At 35.1% G+C, this 27,965-nt stretch overlaps 3 protein-coding genes across 3 annotated transcripts; all 3 read left to right on the plus strand.

The window, feature by feature from the left end:
* The first annotated feature begins 8,289 nt into the window (after nt 1–8,289).
* Nucleotides 8,290–27,867, plus strand: LOC120208221 (phosphatidate cytidylyltransferase 4, chloroplastic-like). The gene is made up of 9 exons (XM_039207543.1): nt 8,290–8,294; nt 22,459–22,482; nt 24,919–25,187; nt 25,497–25,798; nt 25,965–26,155; nt 26,548–26,672; nt 26,849–26,982; nt 27,482–27,597; nt 27,708–27,867. Exons 3-9 carry the CDS (start codon nt 24,948–24,950, stop codon nt 27,797–27,799), a joined length of 1,200 nt encoding a protein of 399 aa, XP_039063474.1. The 5' UTR covers nt 8,290–8,294; nt 22,459–22,482; nt 24,919–24,947; the 3' UTR covers nt 27,800–27,867.
* Nucleotides 12,571–15,109, plus strand: LOC120208223 (protein transport protein SEC16B homolog). Its single transcript, XM_039207546.1, has 9 exons — nt 12,571–12,716; nt 12,852–12,980; nt 13,101–13,223; nt 13,385–13,552; nt 13,677–13,799; nt 13,940–14,074; nt 14,353–14,479; nt 14,566–14,674; nt 14,745–15,109. Exons 2-7 carry the CDS (start codon nt 12,975–12,977, stop codon nt 14,476–14,478), a joined length of 681 nt encoding a protein of 226 aa, XP_039063477.1. The 5' UTR covers nt 12,571–12,716; nt 12,852–12,974; the 3' UTR covers nt 14,479; nt 14,566–14,674; nt 14,745–15,109.
* On the plus strand, nt 16,269–17,494 carry LOC120208222 (protein transport protein SEC16B homolog). The gene is made up of 3 exons (XM_039207544.1): nt 16,269–16,347; nt 16,451–16,750; nt 16,956–17,494. Exons 2-3 carry the CDS (start codon nt 16,482–16,484, stop codon nt 17,410–17,412), a joined length of 726 nt encoding a protein of 241 aa, XP_039063475.1. The 5' UTR covers nt 16,269–16,347; nt 16,451–16,481; the 3' UTR covers nt 17,413–17,494.
* Nucleotides 27,868–27,965: the final 98 nt, after the last annotated feature.

Below are 27,965 nucleotides of genomic sequence, written 5' to 3' on the forward strand. Positions count from 1 at the left end.
TGGCATGCCAAGGGTAGAGGGTCTATGTGGTCCTTCGGGACATATATGTATTCTTTGGAACATGTGTGAGGTCTGGTGAGACACATACTTGATCCTTGGCATATGTATATGATTCTTAAGGAATGATATGTGGTCCTTCGGGACATATATGTATTCTTTGGAACATGTGTGAGGCCTAGTGAGACACATACTTGATCCTTGGCATATGTATATGATTCTTAAGGAATGATATGTGGTCTTTATGGACATTATTATATGGCACTATGATGCAATTCTACGCGGCACTCTGGTGCAATTCTATATGGCACTTAGGTGTAATTATATGAGTTGTGGTGACAGCATAGTGCACAACCTCACAATACTCACATACCTTAGGTTCTCTGTATGGTACTATGGGCTAATGAACTTACTCAGGCGAACTTATTAATGTGAATTTGATAAGTATATGTGTAAGAAACATGGTTCTAGTTATTATATTGTTTACATATATCTTATCATTGCAACCCATCTTATTTTGGCAATTACTTTATATTTATCGATATTATTATTATATTGCCTCACTAAGTCGATGACTTAGCATGTGAGTGTTTCACACGTAGGATCCGATAAAGTAGACGATCGAGGTTAAGCAGCTGGACAACATTACTCCTGCAACTATCAGATCAGAAGCAACTTAATCAGTAGGTCATTTTGTTATGAAAATGGATGTTGGCATGTAACTAAAGAGTTAAGTTGTGTATTCTCTGAATATTTTGGTAAACTCATATTACCATATGTATATTATTGTATTTTTCGTAATATAAGTTCAAATATTTTGCTATTATTTGTAATGAGTTGTGTTTTAAAAGTCAATGTAATATCTCTGACTCGTATCCGGGTTGGATAAGGGTTGGGGGTGTTACAAACATCATCATTCGGCCAAAAGAGATGACTTAGGCGCCAAGATGAACCAACATGCACCATTCACTTGGAACATCATCATGCACCAAAAGAAATATTGAATGAGTGTTTGCTCTGTTAATCCGTGTTGCAGACAACTTGCACAAAGTTTCTTAAATCTTTCCCAATAGTCATAAAATGACACTCCGTCTTTTTGTTTAATTCCTATAATACTTTTCCTCAACTCGTTTGCCTTCACTGTTGGGAAAAACCTTTCAAGAAAGATTCGATTTAAATTAGCCCATGTACTTATTGAATTTTGAGGTAAGTAGAATAACCACTCTTTAGCTAAACCAGATAAAGAAAATGAAAAAGCTCTGAATTTAATTTTGTCGTCGGAAACTACCTGTGGTTTTATCCTTGAACAGATTAAGTGGAATTCTGCCAAATGTTTATGCGGACTTTCACTTGGAAGACTGTTGAAGGTAGGAAGAAGATGAATGAGCCTCGTCTTATGTTGAAACAGAGTTCCTCCTTGAGGAAAGGTGATTCAAAGGGGTTGTTGGATCGCGGGAGCTACGACTAATTCTCGGATCGTGTGATTGTCCATCGGTTCAGGTGATGTTGGCATAAAATGTGATTAAACATTTGTAGTTGCATCGGGTATCATTTCTTCGCAGGTATTGGAGTTAGATGATACTTTGGGATCTGGATCTGATTGTTCTTGGTTTTGTACTTCTTGTTGTTTCCACTTTTCCCGAATTGTTAGTCCACGTAGTCTCTGGGTAGTGCTTTGATATGAGGTTCAAAATCTACCAGCTCTTTGGGATTTTGCCTAGTCATAAATCAAAGACAAACTAAATCAGTAACTTTTGTATAAGTCCCCGGTAACGACGCCAATTAGACAACGCGTCATTTTCACTGTCAAATAAATTGATCCTTAATCTCATTAAAAATAAATATAATAATATAGAGAGAGAAATGGTAGATCCACATGGACTAAGGAAGATGTTGAAAAGATTGTTCTTGATCTTTGATCTAGGTCGAAAAATGCAAGTAAAGTAAAAAAGGCGTTGCTGAGAAATTGAATAAGCAAAAATGATTCAAATGAAGATAAAGAATCGAAGAAAGTAAAATTAAAAACCAATTTGATGAAATTAGCCTCAGGCTTTCGCGTGCCTCAAATTCCAATCGATAATTGAATAGGATTTTTCCTCCAGTTAAATGTCGGTTTGAGTCTGTAAGGTTTAATCCTTGTAACTCACTTTCCTCTATGGTGATTGACTTTCTCAAATCTATTTTAGGAATCAAAATCCTTGTTCGTATTAACTGGACTATCGTTGTTAACTCAAAACAGTTTAAAAGTGATTGGAAAAACCCGACTCGAATTATGCTCTCTATGAAAGTCGAACTCGATCCCAATTTCCCTTAGCATACCATTCGTTAAGTGTGTTCAAGGGAATTCGAATCAATTGATTCTATAATCCCAACGGTAAATAATAACATCATCCAAGCCAAAATCTATTTTTAAAGTGAAAACGTTTTGATTTTAAGAAAGATTATCCACCAATCTAGTTTCCAAAAAATTAAGAATTTAACCCGAGAGGGTATGAGCTGATTTTCGATTCTTACGATTCAGAATCGAGTAATCGTTTTAGCCTTTGGTTTTGAAAAACTTAGCTAAGTATGATAGAAATCATACTTAGCATTTTAAAAAAATAAAATAAAAATGAAAACTTGAAAAGAGATGAAAAGAAAGAACTTTATAAAACTAGAAGTAAGAAGAAGATTGTAACCTGAGTTGTGAGTTTAGACTTACCCCAAGAGGGTATTTATAGCCTCTAAAAACCTAGAGATAAAGAAAGAAATAAAAATAAAAATAAATCTAAAGATAATTCCAAATGTTTTCTAAATTCAAACTTTAAAAATTAAAAATAAGTCTCCTAACGCAACTCTGTCCGTTTATCTTCCAGAAGGCGTTGACTAGATCTTCTAGAAAACTACTGCTGATTGGACCTTCTAGAAACTGTCACGTCAGACTGTGTCATGCCCAGAGTCGTGCCCGTGTTTCCAGCCGTGACCAAATAATAAAAAAATACAAAATACGTCCATTTTACTACTAATTCTGGAAAGTAAGACCCTGCAAGCTCTGTTTTGAAAATCGGACCGGACCGGCCGGTACAACCGGTTCAACCGGGAATCGTTGCTTAGTCCGGTTCAATCTAAACCGGTTGAACCGCTATTAGTGAACCGGACAGAACCACTGAACCATTCGAACCAGACCGGCTGAAAACCGGAAAAAACCGAGAAAAACCGGGATTTTTGTTTTTTTTAAAAAAAAAATTAAACCAAACAACGTCGTTTGTTAAACGAGCCAAGTCGAACTCGAGTATTGCTGAGCTCGACTCGAACTTGCAAACTTTAAAAGTAAGCTCAACTCAACTCAAACTCACAAGCTAAAAATTATCAAGTTCAACTCAAACTCGAAATATAATATTGAAACTTGAACTCAAAAAGGCTTGAACTCAAAAAAAAAATTAGAAGCTCGATTGAAGCCTAAAATTCGAGCTTGATTGAAGTGAAAGAATAGTTCACTCAATGCTCACCAAAAGGCTCCATGATTTTGAATGTCAAATTACCTCTATTATTTATAGAAGTTAGTTGTTATGCGCTTCTATGTTTCTTAGCAATGTGAGATTGTTTTGTTCTCATATTTTTACTCTTTAGACTTTTGGGATGCTATTCTATGTTTCTTAGCCATGTGGGATTGTTTTTTAAAAAAATAAACCAAACAATATCATTTTGTTATGATATTTTTTACCCCAAATTTATTTTTTAATTATAATTATATTTATTATTTAATATGTTTTACCTTAAATATTATGTTATAGTTAATTTGAATCATTTTGTTTCACTTGATTTTATGATTTTTAACTTATATATGTTATGACTTGCTTTGAATATGACTTATGATATAAAAAATTATTTTTTATTAAATATTTTTGATATTTTTATTTAATTTTTTAAATAATTATGACGTCGTTCGGTTCTTCCGATCGGTCGGACCGGTTCGACCGGTTGAACAAGTGAACCGGTAGTATGACCGGTTCGTTAACCGGTCCGGTTCTGAAAACCATGCCTGCAAGAAAATAAGTATAACATAATCAAATCAACAGCAATAAATCCATAAGATCAAAGAATTAACGAGAAAATATTACCGATTCAGAACACTCATCAGAGAAAAAGGTGTGTTTGATAGTGGTACCAGTAAGAGCAATATAGCTTCAGGTACCGGTGTGAAAGAGGTTCAGTGGAGCTCATTTGACTCTGATTCAAATGTTCATTTTGGTGGTGGATCTAGGCCATTCTCGTAAATCTTTAATGATTTGGGGGATAATTCTAAGGACCCTTTTGCTAAAGTGGGGAATAAGGATGATTTGGTGAAGGAATTTAATGCGACTGTTGGTATATCATATAATTCATTTTCTGATTTGTCTTCGCCCATTCATCCACAAAATAATGATGTTCAATATTATGGCACGGGATTAGAACAAAATATAGATGGGCAGGATTTTAGCAATTATCAGTACTGGGAAAATCTTTATCCAGGATGGAGATACGATCCAAATACCGGGAATGATATCAGGTGGAGGGATATGTGAATACAGTTATGAATTCACAGGAGAGCTTTGGTGTGACACATTCAGATAGTGGCTACCTTATTTCAGATGGAAAGATGGACGCACAGTCTTTTCAGCAAACAAATCAGTCTGCTTTAGGAACTTTCTCTGAGAACTTTGGGAGTTCAGATACCATAAACTGGAATCAGATTTCACAAGGAAATGCAGATTACCCTGAACACATGGTGTTTGATCCCCAGTACCCTGGATGGTACTATGATACAATTGCTCTAGAATGGAAGATGTTGGAGTATACTTCAACTGTATATCAGTCAGCAATCATGGATAATGATAAATAATATCAAAATAAAAATATTGAATGCAATGAGTTCCAAACTTTAGGTAGTCAATACTTTTATATGAATCAGAGTGAATCTGCAGGCAACTACCATAAGCAATTTTCAAATAGTTTCCAAGATTACTCAGTTTCCAAGAGCGGACCCGATTTTTCTTCCGAAACTAAGCAATCTGGAAATATTTATAATCCTGCAGATCATGTAGATAATCATGCAGATCAACAAAATGGATTTGAATCTTCTAGATCGGTTACTCCTTATTAAAAGCAAACTCAGACTTTTATACATGGTGGTGGAGTGTCTAGGTTTCAAAGCTTTGATCCAGCCCAGAATTATACTCCATTTAATAATCAGACACCTTTTTAGCCAGAGCAACAGCTGTAATTCACGGCTTTCATTGATGCTCAAAAATCAGGAAATCATCCTCAACAGCCACTTCCAGTACGCACTTCATTTTCTTCTTCACACAATGAGGGAAGGTCTTTTGCTGAGCGCCCTCCTCATGCACTAGTGACTTTTGGGTTTGGTGGACAACTTGTTGTCATGAGCAACAACAGTTTGTCTCACACAAGTACGGTGTATGGGAACCATGTAGCACAAATTATTTTCTTGCTTAATTTCAGGTAGTTCTAGTTTCCTTTCTGTTGCAACTCTTTGCTTCTGCTGTAGACATCAAGTCATTTTTTTTGGGTGAAGGGCTTTGTAGGAGGTGTGGTAAGTGTACTAAATTTGGTAGAAGTTGTTGATAATGCTCAATCCCAGATAGTATTGGAAACACTATTGGGAATGGGTATTTATAGTATGGAATTCCCACTTCCTTGTTGAGTGAAAGAGAACAAGGGGGACTCTCGTGCACCGTCGTTGCCATCGTCCGTCTCGGCTCGTGGTCGTGGTAATACGTGTCTTCGACACGTCCACGCGGATACTATCTTTTTAGAGAAAATTCTTGAGGAATTTCTCTTTGAAATAAACAAATGGAAAAATGTGAAAGATTTCAACTGATATTTATAGGCTGCTGAGAACTGTTTAAATTCAAATGATAACAGCTGGTTTATGAAAGTTATCAGAAATTAAACATCTTTTCCTAAATTAAATCAAAAAACGTTAATATGTATCTAGACTGATTTCCAGCTTTGTACAGAGGGGACAAGCTGTTAATATCAGGAGTTACAAGAGTTATTTGATTTAATTCCAGGGGTTACATGATATAATTTCAGGAGTTATAACAGCTGAATAATGATGCAATGAACCTGGACTATTTTTGAGTCAGGTTCATCTAGACGTTTCAGCTGTTACAAAAGAAGAGATTTAATCCTGAACTTTTATGGACGATTTTAACCCTATTTCGAGCCTATAAATACAGGGCTATATTCAGCTTCTCAACTTACCCTCAACATTCACAATTCACTCTCAAAGTGTTTTCTACAATTATTTTTTCTGTGTTTTCCGATAAGAAGAGCAATACCACCGGCAGTCCACTCTGATTTTGGGTGTACAGAATTCGGAGCAACCGTGTTAACCTCGGGGGACGGTCCACCTACTGCAGCGATTACACACATCGAGGCAAATTCGTTTCTAAGGCAGTGGTTATACCACGACACGATTTACGAATCTGTTCATTTTAATTACTGTTTATATTTCCAGTCAGTGCTAACAGAGTAGTTTTGCAGTTCATATATCCAACAATTTAGAAACGAATTCGATATACTGTAATCATGTCAACACCTTTGAGCAAGCTTATTCCCGATCTTTCCAAACTCGATGCACTTGATAGAAAGAATTATAGAAGGTGGTCCCAGCGAATCCTGATTTTATTTAAGCAGCTTGATCTTGACTACGTGCTGCTCAAGCAACCACCTACCATGCCGCCAACCCCTTTTACCGGTAATGATACGGATGTGGTCCTTAATGACGATGCCTTAGCAACTGCCACCGCCACTCTTGCTACCTACGAGAAGTACGAGAAAGACAATAAAATGGTGCGAGGACATCTGCTCAGTCACATGTCAAATAAATTATTTGATATGTTCCTTAGAGAAAGGAGTACCAAGCCAATATGGGATACTCTCGATAAAAAGTATGGTGCGGATGATGCTGACATCAAGAAGTACGTTGTCGGCGAATGGCTCAAATTCCAGATGACTGATGACAAGCCGATAATGGATCAAGTCCATTACTATGAGAACCTAGTTACTGACATCATCGCCGAAGGGATGCAAATGTGCGAGGTGCTGCAAGCCAATGTTCTCATTGAGAAGCTGCCCAAGTCCTGGTCTGACTACCGCAACTCTCTTAAGCATAAGAAGAGAGAAATTTCGCTTGAAGAGCTCGTGGGCCATATGAAGATTGAAGAAGCCAACCGTTTAAAAGATAAGCTTACTAATTCTATGAGTAATTTATCTTTTAGAGCTAACTTGGTTGAGTCTAAATTTAAGAAGATCATGAAACGTGGGAATCAAGACAAGAAGACGAAACCTCAGAAGGCTACCAACTTCAAGAAGTCAGGAAAGGCCAAACCTGAAGTAAAGACGCTCAAGTGTTATGTATGTGGTTTACCCGGCCACAAAGCTTACCAATGCCAACACCGCTCAGACCACCAGAATGAAAACAAGCCACAGATGCACGTTGTAGAAGAAGATGATGAGATCATTGCTGCGGTGGTCTCAGAAGTCAATCTGGTGGAAAACAATTCGGAATGGGTTGTTGACACTGGCGCTTCAAAGCATTTCTGCGCAAGGAATGAGTTTTTCACTGAATTCGAGGATGGGAACGAAGGTGAACGTGTGTACATGGGAAACTCTAACAGCTCTGAAGTGCTAGGAAAAGGCAAGGTTTTACTCAAGCTGACCTCTGGTAAAACTCTGGCTTTAAATAATGTTCTGTATGTACCTGCCTTGCGTAGAAATTTAATAAGTGGTGGGCTTCTGAATAAGGCAGGCATTAAGTTAGTTTTTGAGGCAGATAAACTTGTATTTTCCCGAAATGGTGATTATGTTGGGAAAGGGTTTTTAAGCAATGGTTTATTTGTCATAGAAACTCAATTTAATGAAAATAAAGCTACCACTTCTTCTTATATTGTTGAATCCATTGATATGTGGCATCCTAGATTAGGACACGTGAATATTCATGCTTTAAAGAAATTGATAAATATGAATGTTCTGCCTAAACTACACATAACTAGCTTTAACAAATGTGAAAATTGTGTAGAAGCTAAGCATACTAGACCTTACTTTAAGATTGTTTCTAATAGAAAGACTGAGTGGTTAGAACTTATTCATACTGATCTAGCAGATTTTAGAAACACTGAAAGTAAAGGAGGAAAAAACTACTACATAACTTTTGTAGATGATTATTCAAGATATACAAAAGTTTATCTCCTAAGGAATAAAGATGAAACTGAAAACTTCTTTCTAATTTATAAGGCAGAAGTTGAAAATTAGTTACATATGAGAATCAAACGGGTTAGATCTGATAGAGGTGGTGAATATGGATCTAATTTCTTAAAAGATATTTGTGAAAAGAATGGCATAATTCATGAAACTTCAGCCCCTATTTTCCTCAACAGAATGGTATAGCTGAAAGGAAAAATAGAACTTTAAAATAGATGATGAATTCTTTACTAATAAGTTAAGGGTTATCTGATAACATGTGGGAGGAAGCCATTCTATCGTCAACTCATATCTTGAACCGAGTTCCTCATAAGAAATTAGATTCTACCCCATATGAATAGTGGAAAGGATATGCTCATAATTTACAATATCTGAAAGTGTGGGGGTGTATAGCTAAAGTGGGTTTGCCAGACTTTAAGAAGTCCACCATTGGACCTAAAACCATTGATGCAGTGTTTATAAGGTATGCTACGAATAGTGATGCATACAGATTCATGCTTTTACAAGATTATTCTATTTGTGAGTCAAGAGATGTTGTTTTCTTTGAAAATACCTTTCCTTTAAAGGAACCGAGAATAAATATTGAAACAAAAATAGAATATATTCCATCAACTTCTTCTAGTAATCCTGCTAGGTCTTCTGAACAAATTGATTTTGAGCCTAGAAGAAGTAAAAGGCAAAGAGTTGAAACCTCTTTTGGACCATACTTTATTACTTCCTTTATTTCTGATATAAATGATTTAGACTCCATTTCAGATCCTACAACTCAAATGTTTTTGTTAGATGAGGATCCCAAAACTTTTAAAGAAGCTATAAGATCTATTGATGCTAGTTTTTGGAAAAGTGTTGTTAATGATTAACTAGAATCGATAATGTCTAATCATACTTGGCAATTAGTTGACTTGCCTAAGGGATTCAAACCAATCTCCAACAAATGGGTCTTCTGGAAGAAACTAAGGCCAGATGGTTCGATTCAGCAGTACAAGGCAAGGTTAGTTGTCAAAGGGTTCACTCAAAGGTTTGGTTTAGACTACTTTGATACATACTCTCCCGTTACAAAAAATCTCAATGATTCGTGTATTATTTTCACTAACCTCTATTCATAAGTTGCAGGTACATCAAATGGATGTTAAGACTGCTTTCTTGAATGGATATCTAGATAAGGAGATTTACATGGAGAAACCACTAGGTTTTGAAGCACCTGGTATGGAAGGCAAAGTCTGTAGACTCAAAAAGTCACTCTATGGACTTAAGCAGGCTCCTAAATAGTGGTATGAGAAATTTCATGAAACTATTATTAGTTTTGGTTTTGTTATGAATGGTTCGGATGCTTGTGTGTATATGAAGATGTTTGACACTGAATGTGTTATCATAAGTCTTTATGTTGATGACATGTTGATTTTCAGTTCTAACATTGAGTCCATTAACAATGTTAAAAATTTCTTGTCCACTAAGTTTGAGATGACAGATTTGGGAGAAGTAGATGTAATCTTAGGAGTCAAAGTTACCAAAACTGAGAAGGGATTTTCTTTATGTCAAGCACATTATATAGACAAAGTGCTAAAGAAATTTGACAGTTTTGATGTCGTCCCTGTTCGAACTCCTTATGACCCTAGCACACATCTAGTTAAGAATAAAGGAAGTAGCGTTTCCCAAATTGAATATGCTAAATTAATTGGTAGCTTAATGTTCTTAATGAACTATACTCGGCCTGATATTGCTTATGATGTGAGTAGACTGAGTAGATATACTCATAATCCGAGTGATGAGCACTGGATTGCTCTTAAATGCTTACTGAAGTATCTTAAGGGTACTTTGGATTGGAAACTTGAATTTGTTGGCTTTCCTGCGGTACTAGAAGGATATTGTGATGCCAACTAGGTTTCTGATAATGATGAGGTAAGCTCTACGAGCGGGTATGTTTTTACTTTGGGTGGAGAAGCAATCTCGTGGAAATCATCAAAGCAGACTTGTATTGCTCGTTCTACCATGGAGTCAGAGTTTATAGCTCTTGACCTAGCTGGGCAAGAAGCCGAGTGGTTCAAAAGCTTGTTAGCAGATATTTCATTGTGGGGAAGACCGACTCCTCCGGTTTCATTATTGTGTGTTTCACAAGCTGCGATATGTGTGGTTAAGAACCAAGCTTACAATGGTAAGAAAAGACACATTCGCATAAGACATGAATCAGTTAGACACTTAATAAAGAATAGAGTGCTCTCTTTAGAGTATGTGAAGTCGAAAATGAACCTAGCAGATCCGCTTACCAAAGGGTTAAGTCAGAAGCTGGTCCTAGATTCGTCGAGGGGGATGGGTCAAAAGCCCATTGGTTGAGGAATTCATGGTGGATACCCAACTTAGTTATCTAAGTTCCATGAGGTAAAACGAAACCATGGAAAGACTCATAGTGCACATTCCTACTGCCTATCCCTATGATGAATAATGTGCATACCCAGGATGAGCTTAATTGTTCTTAATAAATTCATAGCTCAGGCTTTGGGTGGTCTTAGTGAGAAAGACTTGATGAATTTACCGATTTTGGTTGAATATCTATTATTAATAAGTTCATAACCCAGAGTGAGTGGGTAGGAAATGATGAACTTACTGACAGAAAGGTTGAGTTTGTTAAACTCTTAATAAATTCAAATCCAAGTATTTGGATGGTTCTAGTGAGAAGGACTTATTGAATTTACTGATAAATGAGGTTGAATATTTATTCTTAATGACTTCTTAGCTCAGAGTTTGGGTGGTTCATTTATAATGAACTTGAAGAAAGTCACTATACCCTTTGTGAGGTTGAGCTTTTATAAAAGCTCTTAATTATTTCATATCCCTATTAAGGGTGGTTTATATCGAGATAAACTTGATGAAATAACATATGTAAGTGAGAAGGGTTATCCGCCTTCTATGAAAAATGTTGGGCCATTTTTCTAGCACACTTACTAGAATCCTGAGGTAAGATGGCCAAATATATACTTTTGTATATATATATCTTACACATCGAGGACTCAGGTGGATGAAGGGGTTAGTTGTGTGTTATGAGTTTACCCCCATCTTTAGAAAGTTCCAGACTAGTTTCACTTATCTAAGAGAATGATTGCTCATCGTCACTATGTACTAGTTCCAAATACGTTCACTAGTGCTTAAGCAACTAATCTCGCTATTGCTCTTCTGGAAAGTTTGTTTTCGAGTTTCAGAAGAATTCTTTCGCATTAGTGGGGGAATGTTGGTAATGCACAATCCCACATAGTATTGGAAACACTATTGGGAAGGGGTATTTATAGTATAGAATTTCCACTTCCTTGTTGAGTGAAAGAGAACAAGACGGACTCTCGCGCACCATCGTCGCCGCCGTCCGTCTCGGCTCGGCACGGCACAGCACGGCTCGGCTTGACTCGTGGTCGTGATAATACGTGTCTTCGACACGTCCGCGCGGATACTATCTTTTTAGAGAAAATTCTTGAGGAATTTCTCTTTGAAAGAAACAAATGAAAAAATGTGAAATATTTCAACTGATATTTATAGGCTGCTGAGGACTGTTTAAATTAAAATGATAACAGCTGGTTTATGAGAGTTATCATAAATTAAACAGTTTTCCTAAATTAAATCAAAAAAACGTTAAGATGTATCTGGACTGATTTCCAACTTTGTACAGAGGGGACAAGCTGTTAATATCAGGAGTTACAGGAGTTATTTGATTTAATTCCAGGGGTTACATGATATAATTTCGGGAGTTATAACAGCTGAATAATTATGCAATGAACCTGGACTATTTTTGAGTCAATTCATCTAGACGTTTCAGCTCTTACAAAAGAAAAGATTTAATCCTGAAATTTTATGGACGATTTTAACCCTATTTCTAGCCTATAAATAGAGGGTTATATTCAGCTTCTCAACTTACTCTCAACATTCACAATTCACTCTCAAAGTGTTTTCTGCAATTATTTTTTCTGTGTTTTCCAATAAGAAGAGCAATATCACCGGCAGTCCACTCCGATTTCGGGTGTACGGAATTCGGAGCGATTGTGTTAACCTCGGGGGACGGTCCACCTACTGCAGCGATTACACATATCGGGGTGAATTCGTTTCTAAGGCAGTGGTTATACCACGACACGGTTTATGAATCTGTTTCTTTTAATTACTGTTTATATTTCCAGTCAGTGCTAATGGTGTAGTTTTGCAGTTCATATATCCAACAGAAGTTGTCACGGAGAACAGTAATGCCTCTAGCTTTGGATTTGGTGCCCAAGATTACTTTCAGACATTGCGCCATTAGCCTTTACCTGGTCCTCTGGTTAGTAGGAATGTTGGAAATAAAGATTTGTATAAGTGGATTGATGAAAGGATTGCACACTGTGAATCTTCAAGTGTGGGCTATAGAGGAGAAGTTTTGAGGTTGCTTTTTTCTTTACTGAATTTCGTGTCAGTATTATGGAAAACTTCGGTCTCCTTTTGGTACAGACCAAACTTTGAAGGTGAACTACTCCTAAACGATTAATTCCACTTTTTATTGTTACTACACAACTATCTCGTGGACACTTTACTGAGCTCTGACCTTATTCTTTCTCTTTCTTCTTTTTACCATTTTATCCTTTTTGTTTAACTTTCAGGAGAGTGATTACCCCGAGCTAGCCGTTGCTAAGCTTTTAGGGTCTGTGAAAGGGAAGGGAGTGCAATCAGGCTCATACAGTGCTGTTGTTCATTGCTTGCAGAACTTGCCATCAGAAGTACAGATGCAGGTATGGATGGACTACCGTTTTCAGTTTCTTGTAATTCTAATTTTATATGTTTCACGCATTTTCCAAAAAAAGAAAAAACTTAACGAGATTTTCCGTAATTTGGATCTATTATTGGTTAAGGCTACTGCTCTAGAGGTGCAGAGGCTTCTTGTCTCTGGTAGAAAGAAGGAAGCACTAGAATTTGCACAAGAAGGTCAACTATGGGGGCCAGCTCTTGTTATTGCATCTCAGCTTGGTGATCAGGTTATTGTGATCACATTTTACATATATTTTATATGTTGTTCTATTTTATGCATATGTACATGATATACCATGTTTGATTTATTTTCCATTGTTACTGAATAAACCTGCAAGTATTCGAGACTTGATTTCTGCTTGCTGATAATTGAATTTATGAATGTCAGTTTTATGGCGATACTGTGAAGCTAATGGCACTCAAGCAATTAAAAGTTGGGTCACCATTACGGACATTATGCCTAGTGGTTGCAGGCCAACCAGCAGATGTGTTTTCCAAAGTTTCCTCTGGTAGCAATCTCCCTGGTTATGTAAATACTTCCATCCAGCCCGGACAGGTGTACATAATTTGAGTGCTTGCTCTGAATAGATCAGTCTCCTTTTTCTAATTTTCCTGTAGCTTTCTTGGAGTCTTTGAACCATTTTTTTTCAGCTTGTACAAATATATATTGTATACTGAAGGTTGCAGCTAATATGTTGGATGGATGGGAAGAGAACTTAGCCATCTTAACGGCTAATAGAACAAAAGATGATGGACTTGTTATAATTCTTCTTGGAGATTGCTTGTGGAAGGAGAGGAAAGAGGTAATACAGTCGTTCAACCTAGTTTAAGTAATTCTGTCTCTTCCGTACCTCGCCCTACTTGTATTTCTCTTCTCTTTTTAACTCATTTTTCTGTGTTCACCAAATGATTTCTCTGTGCATTTGGTAAAAAAACTGCACAGGCTGCTGCTGCACACATATGCTATTTAGTTGCAGAAGCCAGCTTTGAGCCTTATTCTGATGGTGCTAGACTTTGTCTTATTGGTGCTGCTCATTGGAATTGTCCACGAATATATGTTAGTCCAGAGGCAATTCAGGTATCTAAGCATTACTCTTTCTTCTGATATTGGTAGGACCATTCAATTAAAATGATGCAGCTGTTGACCTTTACTTTATTGCATGCTTTTTACTTACTGATATCTATTTCAGTTCAGCTCCTCTCTCGTTGTCTGACATACAAAAATGTTTTGTGCTTACTGCTTAGTTCCCTTTTCTTTAGTTTTTGTGGAGTAGCTCTTAATTTGAGCTTTGACCAACTATTGGTCTCAGATATAAAGTAGCACTGTTTTAACTAGCATTTTTGCTGTCTGGGCAGAGGACAGAACTATACGAGTACTCAAAGGTGCTTGGAAATTCTCAGTTCCTCCGGCTACCTTTTCAGCCATATAAGCTTATTTATGCTTATATGCGGCTGAAGTTGGGAAAATGGCTGATTCTTTGAAGTAAGTCTTGAGGCACGTATGTTATTTGATGATGTAGCTAAAGTAGATTTAAGTTTCTTTTCATTTATCATGAAATGTTGATTCAGATACTGTCAAGCCATTTTGAAGTCTTTGAGAACTGGCCGAACACCTGAAGTGGAAACTTGGAAACAATTAGTGTCATCTCTTGAGGAATGATTAAGAACCCACCAGCAGGTATCTTTTAGTTCTTAAATCACATAGCCTTTCTTTCTTTATAGAATTAAGAAGACAATTTAATGAATAGGGTGGTTACTATGCAAACTTGGCTCCTACTAAATTGGTCGGTAAATTGCTCATGGTCTTTGATAATAGTGCTCGTGTTGTTGGAGGCCAATCTCCACCTCTTCCTTCTACATAACATGGCAGTGTTCATCAAAATGAGTTTGTTCACCAACCACTAGGCTCAAACACATCTCACAATCAACCTACAATGTTAATGCAACCACTGACATCCTCTTTATCAATGGATTCAACAATGGCCATGCCATCACTGATGCCTTCTGCGTCAATGGAACCCATTAATCAATCGACTAGTCAGACTGATCTAGCAGCAATGCCTAGTAGAAGCGTCTCTGAGCCAGACTTTGTTCAAAGTGACAGAAGGGTAACTGCTTAAATAACTTTGAAATTATCTCTTCACACACAAACATGCAGAGGAATCATTTTGCAACAATTTTTATACTTATTTGTTCATGATCCTTTCTCAAATGATCCTTTCTCAAAGACACTTTACTTGTCCTTAGTCCATGCGAATCCTTGGAACAGTTGTGGTGTGTCTCGGTTTCAGAAAGTGATTCACGGCAATGGGAACACCTCCAAAAATTTAACGTAGGAAGATTTTAAGAGTGTTGCAATATGTGCTTTTGTAAGAGTTGGGATAAGTTTTATGACAAAAAAATGATTATCTTGAACTTTAAGATCAAGTGTTTTGTTGGTTTTACTTTTTGCTCATATGACGTAAGATTAGTGTAGTTTGACTGTTGCTGTAGTTGTGCTTGAAAGATTTTGTTGGATAGGTATTAGGAGCAGCAGATATTTTATTGGTGGCTGGGCTATGATTTAGTTGCAAATATTTGAAGCTAAAGATCATATTTTGTTGGTTTCTCTGTTCATAACGGGAGTTGTGTTTTGAAATTTTTGGTGGGATAAATCGCAAGCTATGTTACTGAAACTTGGGTGTTAGAGTCAGATACCGGCTATCTGTTGTACATTTTTTTGAAAGGGTATCTGTTGTACATGGGTATGTTTGGTTTAATTCTGAAGTTTTTCCATCTATTTGGTGGGTCATACCCCCTATGCTGCCCATGCCCAATTGTGGGTCATACACAATTCTCTAAGAAAAATAAAGAGTCGAAGCAACGTATATCTCACACAAGTCAAGTTTTGGAGGTGTTGTATTTCTTTTTTCTCTATAATCATGGTTATAGCTGACTGTTATCGAAATAGCATCTGTTATATAACATAACATAATTTAAAGAAGCACCATGAACAACGCAAATGTGAATGCCATTTTTCTTTTACCCCTTAAATTTATATGTCATCGAATATTAAGGTGAGAAGATAAGTATTATTTTATTTCAAGTTCCCTGTAAAGGAGAGTTTGTCTCTCCCCATTTGCATTGTGCCTTTAGTATCTTGTTTGGACAAAGGGTGCAACAACAAATGGCTGTGATCTTATGTGTGTTTCTTTATTTTTGGTAAGGTTAATTTCATCCAATGAAGCTAACTCATCTGCAAAACAAGAAAAAGCAGCTGTGTCAAGTGGGCCTTCTCGATTTGGTCGTTTTGACTCACAGCTATTCCAAAAGATTGTTGGTTTGGTCCTAAGATCTCGACCTGATCGCCAGGTAATTTATAAGTTTACTGAATTTTTGAAAATTACTCTTAATTAATGTATTTTATATTAATTGAATATTGAGCTTCTGCTGCATTCCATGTTGAACATTGCAGGCTAAACTAGGTGGGGAGAACAAATTTTATTATGATGAAAAGCTCAAAAGATGGGTTGAGGAAGGAGCTGAACCTCCTGCCGAGTGCCGAGGAAACAGCGTTGCCACCTCCACCCACTAGTACAGCTTTCCTGAATGGAGTAAATGATCTCAGTCTAAAAGATACCCCCAAAATAGAAAGCTTTCACACAAGTAGTGAAAATAAAAGCTCCCTCTCTTCTGAACGGAGCTCAGGTATTCCACCAATTCCACCCAGTTCAAACCAGTACTCTGCTCATGCTCAAATGGGTGTCCGCTCAAGGTATTGTAGTTTAACATATTAGACTGTTATAAGCTTTCCCTTTCTCTTTCTCTTGCACACACGGCGTTGTTGCATGCTTAGTCTGCTTAGCTTGTAGCTGTTGCCTTGTTTTTATATTACAAATTTTTTGTTAGTTGCTAGTCAATGTTTTAACCGAGTATTTTTCCCATTTATCTGATAGCGAACCATTTCGAAATCATTTTAGGTATGTTGACACATTCAACAAGGGCGGCGGCAGCCCTGTAAATTTATTCCAATCTCCTGTTCCATCTGCAAAACCAGTGGCTGGTTCTAGTCCCAAGTTTTTCATCCCTTCTACGGTTACTCTCGGTGAAGAGATGGTTCAAAATACTGGGGAAAGCATCCAGGAAGCAATCACGAGCAATGAAAGCCCAGCAACATCTTTTAAGCAAGATTTATCTCCTCCAGCACCACCATCAACGAGTATGCAAAGGTTTCCTAGCATGGATAATATTGTGCACAAAACCATAGCAGCAGCATCTGATGACAACTCTCAACGTATAGCATCTCGGAGTGGAAGCCTAAGTAATGCTTCCAATCATTCAACTACCTGGAACGCGATAAAACCTCCACAAGAAACCCTAGGCATACCTTACACTCCCCCAAATTCTGGGGAAAACCTTCATGAAATCAAGCTTTGAGATCCGTGGATTGAGGGAGTTGTAATTAAACTCACATTGCACTGTCAGTCTCACCCCCCATTTTGCTGTTGGGGAAAGATGATGAGAGGAGAAACGAAGAGGTTTGAGTTGGGTTTATTGGTCCGAGTGCACTTCTTGTTTCGGCCATTCCCAGACCTGAGAAACCTATTAATGGTGTCCCAAAATGACTTGAAAATTCAGATGCTGTTACTTGTACAGGTAAATGGGGCATTCATCATTCACCCCATGAGGATCTTCTGCCAATAAATTTGAACAAGGTATCCTATTGTTTCTTTTTTTGGTTTGATTCCTGAACTATTACAGGGTAGCAGTTTGAATAATGTTAGCTTAATAAATAATGAGAAAGGATGGAAGGAAAATGCTTCTGTTGCCTTCATCTGCATTTATTTATAATTTGTTTAGTTACTTCTTTTTTATATATAATAAATATTTGAGATTTAGTTCTTAATAGGTTCATAACACCGTTGGCTATCAGTGATATTTTTCAAAGCATTTGGTTGTTATTTGTTGTTGTTTTCAAAGATGGTGACAAAAGAATGTAAAATTTTAACTTCAAATTAGAAAAGTAGAGTTAGTTTGGTATCACTTTTAAGGGTACACAAATGATCCATGATTATATGATATTGTTTTATTTATTTTGTTGAATCTTCGACTATTAAAAGTTATAAATGGTCTTCCGACTATAAAGAGTTGTTTTGTTGAGTCATTGACTATTAAAAATTATAAAATGGTCACCCGACTATTCATTATATTTCAATATGAGTTGGACATTAACCTGCTGATTGAGTTATGATAAAATTTAATATCGTAACCCCAAACGACTATTATATGTCAGTCGACATGTTAACGTCCAACTCAGACAACCATTAATTTTTTTAACACAAAATGATGAGTTTGGAACATAATGAATAGTTGGTTAATCATTTTATAACTCTTATTAGTTGATGGACTAAACAAATCAATTCCCTATAGTCGGAAGACTCAATAAAACGGTATCTTATAATCGAGGATCATCTATGTAGTTTACCCTTACTTTTAAATGGTGTTGATTATGTAATGTTGAAAAGATGATTAAGAATATTTAGAAAAATAAATTAAACTCAAATATTTTATTAATAATATAATTATGTATTTATAAATAATTATAATATTTTAGAAAATATAAAATTTTACTTTTAAACAAGGAAGAAATAAGATCAATTTACAGCCTCAACCAGATCATCAAACATGTAATTAATCTTTTTAGTTATCTTTTTGGACAATCAGTTTTTAAAATTTTGTGCTCTGCTTTTGTTTTCTTTTCCTAATCACACAAAAAATAAATGTTTAATGTAAAAACAAGTGTATAAATTATATCTAAAATTAATTTTAGGTATTTAAAGAATTTTTCGCTAAAAATAAGTGTCTAACGTTTCTAACATTACACTTTTAGATGTCTAGACAGTCAACAACGTTAAATTCGGTCGTTACTGTAACACCCCAACCCGTATCTGGGTCGGATACGAGTCCGATATGTCACATTGACATTTCAAAACCTTTATTCTTGCAAAATAATAGAACATTTGAACTCTTTTTAAGAAAATACGATAATATATTGTTGAATCATGTTTGTTATAACCAATTTAAGAAAATATACGTTTTACGAACAATAAAATACGGTATAAACAATGAACAATACCGTATGAACAGTTTTGTGAATAGTAAAAAACAGTACCGTGAACAATACCTCGAATGTTAAAATTTTTCCGAATGTCGGAGGGGAACTGATTCCCCTGCTACAGGGAACCGATATCCTACTACAGTACTGCCGTAAAATACGTATAAATTTATAAAAATCCAATGTTTCATCATTATACATTTACCATTTACATATATATGTTTAAAACATTTCTAAAACTCGATTAGAGCATATCTAATACAAATCCTTTTTATTACATGCCAACTAAATTCTTTCTAACAAAATACATGTAACTCAATCTACATTTCTGATCTGATCTTCGGTAAGGAGAACTGACATGTCTTGTTCCTCTTTACTTCTCTTTTCGCTTTCCAAACCTACGTGTGAAACAATCACACGCTAAGTCGATGACTTGGTGAGGCATATAAAACATATAATATAATCATATACCATTTCATATAAACAAACGTCGTACATTGCAAATACTATCATTAATCACTTTTACTTACCATATATTCATCATATAACACATATATCACTATACCAAGGAATAAACATAACATCATGTAATTTTTATAACATATTTCATAATACCAAATGTACCTATCACATATAGTGTATTTGTTATTATCTCTTATTAATCCATGTACACATGTCACTAATTTTTTTAACATATAAACCTACACTAATTATTCCTATACATATTATGGAACACATATATCATTTCAAAACAGAATACACATCGTATCATATCAATTGATTTATTTACTCTCTTTAAAGTCTATGTATTAGCCCATGTATACTTTTGAGAACTTAGGGTATGTGAGTACATTGAGGTTGTGCACCACTATGCTGTCACCACAGCTCGTATAAATGTCCCGAATGACCTATCCAGAGGTCATAAAGAACCTCGGCAACTGTCCATAGGTCCCAAAGAACCTAGGTAAACTATCCATATGTTCCTTAGAACATAGGTAAACTGTCCATATGTCTCGAAAGACATAGGTAAACCCTCGACTCTTGGCATGCCAACTATACCACGAGCTCTCATATCACATAACATGGGCATAATCATTTATAACAATTCATATCCTTGCTCTTATGATCACATATTTCTTTTCTTCTATCATATACCACATGTATGTGTAAACATCTATCACATATCGTATAACATGTATCACAAGTGCATGTAATCACGTAAATCGTTTCATATGATTTATATCATTTCACATGTAGTCACATAAACATATATATCATATCTTGTTCACATATTTTCCCATATAACTCATATCATTTGATTCATATCTTATTCTTATATCATCATATATATGTCATCTATGTTCATTAACTTAATCTCATATATTCACATATACATTCACATCACATATTCATATAAGCCTATGTATCTCATGGTTCTTTCACAGGGCTTACTATCATATTTTAATATCTTACATCTTATAATATATTCTTATATCATCACTTGTTTCCTTTATAGTTATTCACAATCACATTAACAAGTACTCACACATATTATTTAACATATACACTCATAACTCTTTATTTCATATCATGTAATACTCTTACAGAGTATCATATCCTCTTATCATGTATTTCATGTAACATGTTCTTGCTTTCATATAGTCACATTTCATATAACACTTATTGTATTCATATAAACTTATATATGTACTCATGTTCATACTTTCATATAGTCCGTATATCAATATCATATAACTTATCTCACAGTTTTACATAATCACTTATATCGCATTAATTATCTATTATTTCCATGTATTTACTTTCACATAGCTCGTCACATAAGCATGCATTCTCATATTTTACTCTCATATGTTCACATCGATCATGGTCACATAGAATAATATTTCTAACATATCACATCACTTATATTACATATTCCTATAATTACTTATATCAATATCACATAGCTTGTATTATAATTTCATATATTCATGTACACATAAACATCACATCATTCACAAATCAATTAACATTTTAGGAGTCCTTTTTTACCATAGTAACTCCGTCACTGGCTCATCGTAAACCAATGTTTATTCAATAACATAAGTACAATTAAATTACACTCACCTTAGTCTTGCTTTGATTCGATCCTAATCATTTGATTATTCCAAAACTTGTTTAGGCTCAATATTTACATAAATATAACATTTCAAAATAATTATCAGAAGCCTAAATCTTAAACTTGATGTCAATAACTTAAACCGATTTAAAGAACCAAAATTCCATTTTTCCATTAGGGGGAATCGATACCCCCCCCAGGGGTATCTGTTCCCTCTTCACAATCTGGAATATTCGTTCAAGCCCAGAAATCAGTGTTCATTGCACGAAAATTCACTCTTTCAACTTCAATTCTTCAAGTTTCATTCCCTTTCATAATCTTAACTCAAATATACATGCTTAAACTCATTTATATCCATTTATTTCATCTTAAACCTCAAAATTCTATTCTCCATACAGAAATCAATAATCATACCAAATTTTCCATGTTATCCAAACTTAATTCTAACACTTCTAACTTCTTATTCTCATAGATGACAAGTCAAATTCATCCTCCAAATTCATTTAAACCTTCTTATTCAAAATTTCACTTAAAAACTCATTTTCTTTAATCTGTCATAACTCCTTTATCTTTTGATTTTAAGATAACTTAAGCTTTCCTTAAGCTTAGTTATCATCTAATCATCAAAACCCAACTTAAATTTCAACAAATAATCAACAAAATAGAAAACTCACCTTTGGAGCTCCCTTTGTTCACGGTGGAGAAGAAGAAAATAAAGAAGAAGAAAAATAATTGAAAGGGTTAAATTGAAAGTAACTAAACATCAAAGGCTAAATTGACATTATTTACGAGCTGCAAGAAAAAATAAGAAGTTAGAGGGCTTAATTGCATAAATATAAAAAATATGAACATGGATTAAATCAAAACAATTCAAAATTCAATGGTAAATTCACAATAGGTGACCAAAATGAATTACACTTCAAACTTACAAGTAGTGCAAAAATAATTTAAAAATCTTGTCATTACACACAGGTCCCCCTTATAAATAACCCCAAGACCAAAAAAATAACATGTCTCTCTCATTTTTCCCATTCCCCCAAACCGAACTCTCCCTTTTTCTCGCAATCATCTCCCCCGTTCCCAATCGGATAATGATCGACTACCACTCCGGCGAAGCCCCACCAAGTCGACCGCCGCTCCGGCCACCGTCTTCGGTGGTCGAAAACCTAAAGGCCTACCCCAAAGCTTCCTCTTAATATCCCGGACCCAAAACCGACCTCCAAACGCCCAAACAACACCACTATCGAAGTATATATAAGAAAAAAACCTCTCGGGTCTTACCTTTGTTCGACGGTGACTAACGATTTTTTTCCTTTTTGAATCGAGACCACCGCTTTCCCTTGATGCCTTTTATATTTTTAGTGCTTTTCCTTGTGATTTGCTTGGTTTCCTAGTGATTCTTGCTTCTTGATATTTATGATATTTTTTTGTTTGTATTGCTTCGATCTTTGTTGTTGTGTTCTTGGTGGATTTTCGATTTCTTGTTATTCTGTTCGTTGCATGACCGGAGGTTTTTATAGCCCCGTAACCGGTCGTTGTGGTTCCGGATATTTTGGGGTACTTCCGATTCTTCTGAAATGGTTTAATCCGGGTGATCTTGCTTGACTCTTCTGTTTTAATGGTTGGTCTTGGTTCCAATTTTCCTGCGATTTTGGCTTAGGGTGTTGAGTATTTCGACCGGTCAGTGACTTGACTGGAGCGTATCTTCCACGCGCTGTTACCGGTTGTTCTTGATGGATTCTAACCGTTGGATCAGACGGCCAGATCCAAAGGCTCATGTGCGGTTACGCATTGGTATGTGTTTCTACGGTTTTCATAACCCTAACCTGCTTCAATCGTGGCCCTTTTTTATATCTTGATCTAACAGCCTGGAACGCGCAACGCCTTTTGCTTAGATCTAAAACCCTAATCGAACCTTGGGCTCCTTTAATCCGGGTGAGCTTGCTGGGTCAGGCCTGCTTACCCGATTGGGCACTCCATACCCCTATTGGACCTGAAGTTGGACCTCGACTGAATGAAAATAAAAATAAAAAAATAAATAAAATAAATAAAAACAAATAAATAAATAAAAAAGTATATTATAAAATATATTTCAAAAACGTTTTGGAAGCCTATACATATGATATATTTTCAAAAACATTTTAAAACTATATATTATATATATTTTCAAAACTATATATTAGGTATATTTTCAAAATGTTTTCAAAAACTATATTATATATATATATATATATATATATATTCAAAATGTTTTTAGAAATTATATATTATATATATATTTTCAAAATGTTTTCAAAAACTATATATTTTCAAAACTATATATTATATATATATATTTGAAATGTTTTCAAAAACTATATATTATATATATTTTTTCAAAATATTTTCAAAAGTATATATATTTTCAAAACGTCTTCAAAACTATATATTATATATATTTTCAAAAATTTATATATATATTATAATTATATATATATATATATATTAAATAGAACTTTGGGCGAAAATGAGTGACTACAATTACATGACACATGTCAAACATATAAAATTTCACAAAAATTTACATATATATATATATATATTAATTTTTATAAATCATATACATGTCATTTAACAGTCGAAATTAACGGCATGTATCTAAATGTGTAACGTCTAAAATGTCATACATCTACTTTTGACGAATTTTTTTTAAATATCTAAAATTAACTTCTAATATATTTTAGTCACTTATTTTTTTTAAGCCAAAAATAAATATAACAATAGAAAACACCATTCATCTTCCAAATCACCCAAGGAACGCACCACAGTATGGAAAGAGACGAAAGCTAATCGTTCCCCTAACATTTCAAATTGGTTCTTAAAATTTTAAATATTATAATTTAATCCTACAATTATGACTATCATTCTAAATTAGTCTTTAAAATTTTGAACATTTCAATTACATCCCCAAACTATGAAATTCATTTTAATTGATTCTCAATTTTTTTTGAATTTCATCTCAAATTATACGCATATCTAATCACATCCCTTGTTAATGAAATCGTTAGGCCAAGTTATATTATTATATGTTTGAGAAAAAAACAAAATTTAATTTAAACCATGGTTTAAATTCATTACATATTTGGATGATTTTGAGAATAAAATTAGAATATTCAAAAGTTTGGAGACCAATCCTCAATTTTTTTGAACATTCCAATTTCATCTAAGATTATACGCATATCTAATCACATCTCTTGTTAACGAAATCGTTAGACCAAATTATATTATTATATGTTTAAAAAAACAAAATTTAGGTTAAACTATGGTTTAAATTTATTACATATTTGGTTGATTTTGAGGATAAAATTAGAATATTTAAAAGTTTGGAGACCAATTTAGAAAGAGAGTCGTAGTTTAAGAATAAAATTAAATTATTCAAAAATTTAAAAACTAATTTAAAACGAAAGTCATATATTAAAAATAAAATTGAAATATTCAAAAGTTTACGTACTAATTTAAAATAAAAGTTATAGTTTAGAATCTTATGACACAATTAAATCTAAACACAATACTACCCTCTCACCAAATTTCTCAAAATCTCCTTCAAACGCATCTCTCCTCTCTCTCATTCTTACAAATTTCAGTGTCAACAACAATGGAAATATGATTTCCCATTCTCTCCGTTAACAATTTATTATAAAAAAATATCTAATTCTTTTTTTTCTTCTTTTTTTCTTCTTTCTTTGCTTCAAATCTTTTATGGCTTCTTTCGTTGAAATCAGTCGGCACAATCTGATTCCACTCTCAGTCACTTCTCTCTGTGCTTGCCCATGCCGTCTCTTATCCAACCGCTCTCCAATAACCCCTAAACTCAAGCTTAACTTACTCTTTCATGGTTCCCAACCGCTCTTCCGGCTTCGTCCTTCCAGTATTTACTTCAACCGGCGGTTAATTACGGTCGTGGCTCGTGCTGAACCCGACGAAAGCAATGCCGATGAGGTACCTTTAATTATGGTTGTACTCATATTGTGTCTGTCAATATATGTAAAACTAGTACTGCATTTTTAAACGTTCGATTAATCTGATTGTTGTAGTTGATATGTCAATATAAAAAGAATTCGCAATCCTGAGGAGGAAAATAACTTGGGTGGTAAGAGATTTATATAATTCTGGAATTAAAAGGAGGGAAAAATGTTACTGAATTTGGAAGTAATGTTGAACATATCCGGTAATTGGTATAAGATAGAAATAGTCACAGTTCATGGGAACTTTTTTTCAGAGTTAGTTACTCAGACCGTGATATTGTAGGAAATTAACAAAGGCCATGTGTTACCAGCAGCCAAGAATTCTCTTTCTGAGCTACAACATAAATCAAGTCAGTTGAGAAAAAGGATCGTTTTTGGACTTGGTATTTGGATCTCTGTTGGAGGTGCTGTATTGGCTGGAGGATGGGTTTTTACCTTGGCTTTGGCCGCTGCTGTTTTACTTGCTGCACATGAGTATTTTGAACTGGTTAGGAGCTGTGGAATCACTGCCGGAATGACACCTCCTCCACGATATGTCTCGAGAGTTTGCTCTCTTATATGTGCACTCATGCCCATTCTCACATTGTAAGATAGTAAATTATGTTCCTTGATTGTATTGCAATGGTATCTACTAATGTTTTGGTTTCTTTATTTAGAATGCTACGCCTTGCCTTTTAGAACTTGTAATTACTACTTAGCTAATAAAATATTTCATGTTGTAATTTATTCAGAGGTTGTGCTGTATTATCAGGTACTTTGGGAATATTGATATTTCAGTGACATCTGCTGCATTTGTTGTGGCTATGGCATTGCTCATGCAAAGGGGAAACCCTCGGTTTGCTCAGCTTAGCAGTACCATGTTTGGGTTATTTTATTGCGGCTACCTCCCTTGTTTCTGGGTTAAGCTCAGATGTGGTTTAGCAGCTCCTTCCTTGAATACTAGTAAGAAAATGGATTCACACACCTTTTTGTTTGTGAATCTAGATTTCGGACAAATTTATCCATGAACAGTGCCCAGTATTATTTGCTCAGCTTTAAGTGTAGAGCTGAAAATGGTGTAATTACTTCTATACTGCTGTTGCTGAACCTGGGTGGTTTGGTTAGGACTTTGGTGTTTCTGGTGATGGATCTCGAAACTGCTTTTATTTCCTCTGTGTAATGTATTTTCAAATGTGTCGAGGAATTTGTAAACTCCTTTTATTTCCTTGGATTTGAAACTTTATTCCTGTTTATTTTTGGATTTGGTTCATTTGCATGTGTGGTTGTGCCATTGTGGAAAGGAGAACGGGTTATGACCATTTACCAAACTGTTTTACCAAGCTTCTTTTCTGCAGGAATAGGAGCTGGATGGCCTTATCTTCTTGGTGGCCAAGCTCATTGGACAGTAGGCCTTGTGGCAACCTTGATTTCTTTCAGCAGCATAATAGCAGCAGATACATATGCCTTTTTGGGTGGAAAGGTATGTAGTCTCCATCAACACGATCTTCTTTCACTTATTTAAAAATTTTAAGATGCGCTGAATGCTACATTTTTTACAGCTATTTATTGGCATGAGAATGATTTTTTCATTACATTTTAAGTGGTGAATATATCATCCAATGACCGTGCTTATGTTTGTCCCCTGTTGTGATGCAGGCCATTGGCAGGATACCACTTACTAATATAAGTCCAAAGAAGACATGGGAAGGAGCTATCGTTGGCTTGGGTGGTTGTATGGCAACTTCTGTATTATTGTCAAAGATTTTAAGCTGGCCAGCCTCTTTGCTAAGGTTTTCAATCTATCTCACAAGTAATAATGTACTAAAAGATATTTTGATCCAAAAATAGATCTAGTTAGATTTTTAACTGTTGATATGGCTCATGACATGAGTTTATAATAGGTTTGAAGATGGTACAAATTCCAGTAATAATTTAAGCTATCCCCATTGGTTACAAGTTGATTTATTTTCATTAATATGTAATCTGATGTTTACATCATTTGGTGTTCATGCACCTTCATGCATGCAGACATTTGATGGTCAATGTGCATGTCATTGTTTGAATTCCAAAGTTTTCTTATCTGTCTACTCACACATGTACCTGGAATGCAAGTATAATGATGACAGATTGTTGTTGATTATTTTGAAATTAAACCAAATCTCTGGCTAGTATCAGTGCAATCATCAACTGTTAACCACTCCAGGAATCAAATATTGGGATTACTGGATTGCTTTTTTATCCAGAAGAACATTAACCCTCAGACTTTACATGTTCTTTTCATTGGTGTAGTGCAATAGCCTTTGGGATTCTCAACTTCTTTGGATCTGTTTTTGGTGATCTTACTGAATCTTTGATCAAGCGCGATGCTGGTGTCAAGGACTCTGGCTCCCTTATACCTGGTCATGGTAATTATACTTGCTCGTGATTATTTATTCAATACTTTGGGGGTGAACTATAGTTATTCATGGATCATATCTTGTCATCTCTATAACATTTTGTTTTCAATGTGGATCAGGTGGAATACTTGACAGAGTGGATAGTTACATATTCACAGGTGCACTCGCATACTCTTTCATCAAAATCTTTTTACCGCTCTACGGAGTTTGATACGTAAATTTTGATCAATAGCACAAGAGAGGATAGAAGATGGAATGTATTCCATGTTTATATACATATTATATGGTGAAGGAGTGCAGAAGCACATTTGATGGATTCATGCAAAAGAACCTGTTCTTACGAATCCGACTGAAGGAAACTGAGGTTGCATTGGCAA

The sequence above is a fragment of the Hibiscus syriacus genome, unplaced genomic scaffold (assembly GCF_006381635.1).
Source record: "Hibiscus syriacus cultivar Baekdansim isolate YM2019G1 unplaced genomic scaffold, ASM638163v2 tig00016065_pilon, whole genome shotgun sequence".
Lineage (NCBI taxonomy): Eukaryota > Viridiplantae > Streptophyta > Magnoliopsida > Malvales > Malvaceae > Hibiscus > Hibiscus syriacus.

Excerpts from the sequence above, each read along its gene's own strand:
- LOC120208223 (XM_039207546.1), top strand. Across the intron at positions 13,224-13,384 it reads CATCTCAGCTTGGTGATCAG|TTTTATGGCGATACTGTGAA; the intron begins GTTATTGTGATC and ends TATGAATGTCAG. Across the intron at positions 13,553-13,676 it reads CTTCCATCCAGCCCGGACAG|GTTGCAGCTAATATGTTGGA; the intron begins GTGTACATAATT and ends TGTATACTGAAG.
- LOC120208222 (XM_039207544.1), top strand. The coding sequence starts at position 16,482 with ATGATGAAAAGCTCAAAAGATGGGTTGAGGAAGGAGCTGAACCTCCTG. Across the intron at positions 16,751-16,955 it reads CAAATGGGTGTCCGCTCAAG|GTATGTTGACACATTCAACA; the intron begins GTATTGTAGTTT and ends AAATCATTTTAG.
- LOC120208221 (XM_039207543.1), top strand. The coding sequence starts at position 24,948 with ATGGCTTCTTTCGTTGAAATCAGTCGGCACAATCTGATTCCACTCTCA. Across the intron at positions 26,983-27,481 it reads TGGCCAGCCTCTTTGCTAAG|TGCAATAGCCTTTGGGATTC; the intron begins GTTTTCAATCTA and ends TCATTGGTGTAG. Across the intron at positions 27,598-27,707 it reads CTCCCTTATACCTGGTCATG|GTGGAATACTTGACAGAGTG; the intron begins GTAATTATACTT and ends AATGTGGATCAG.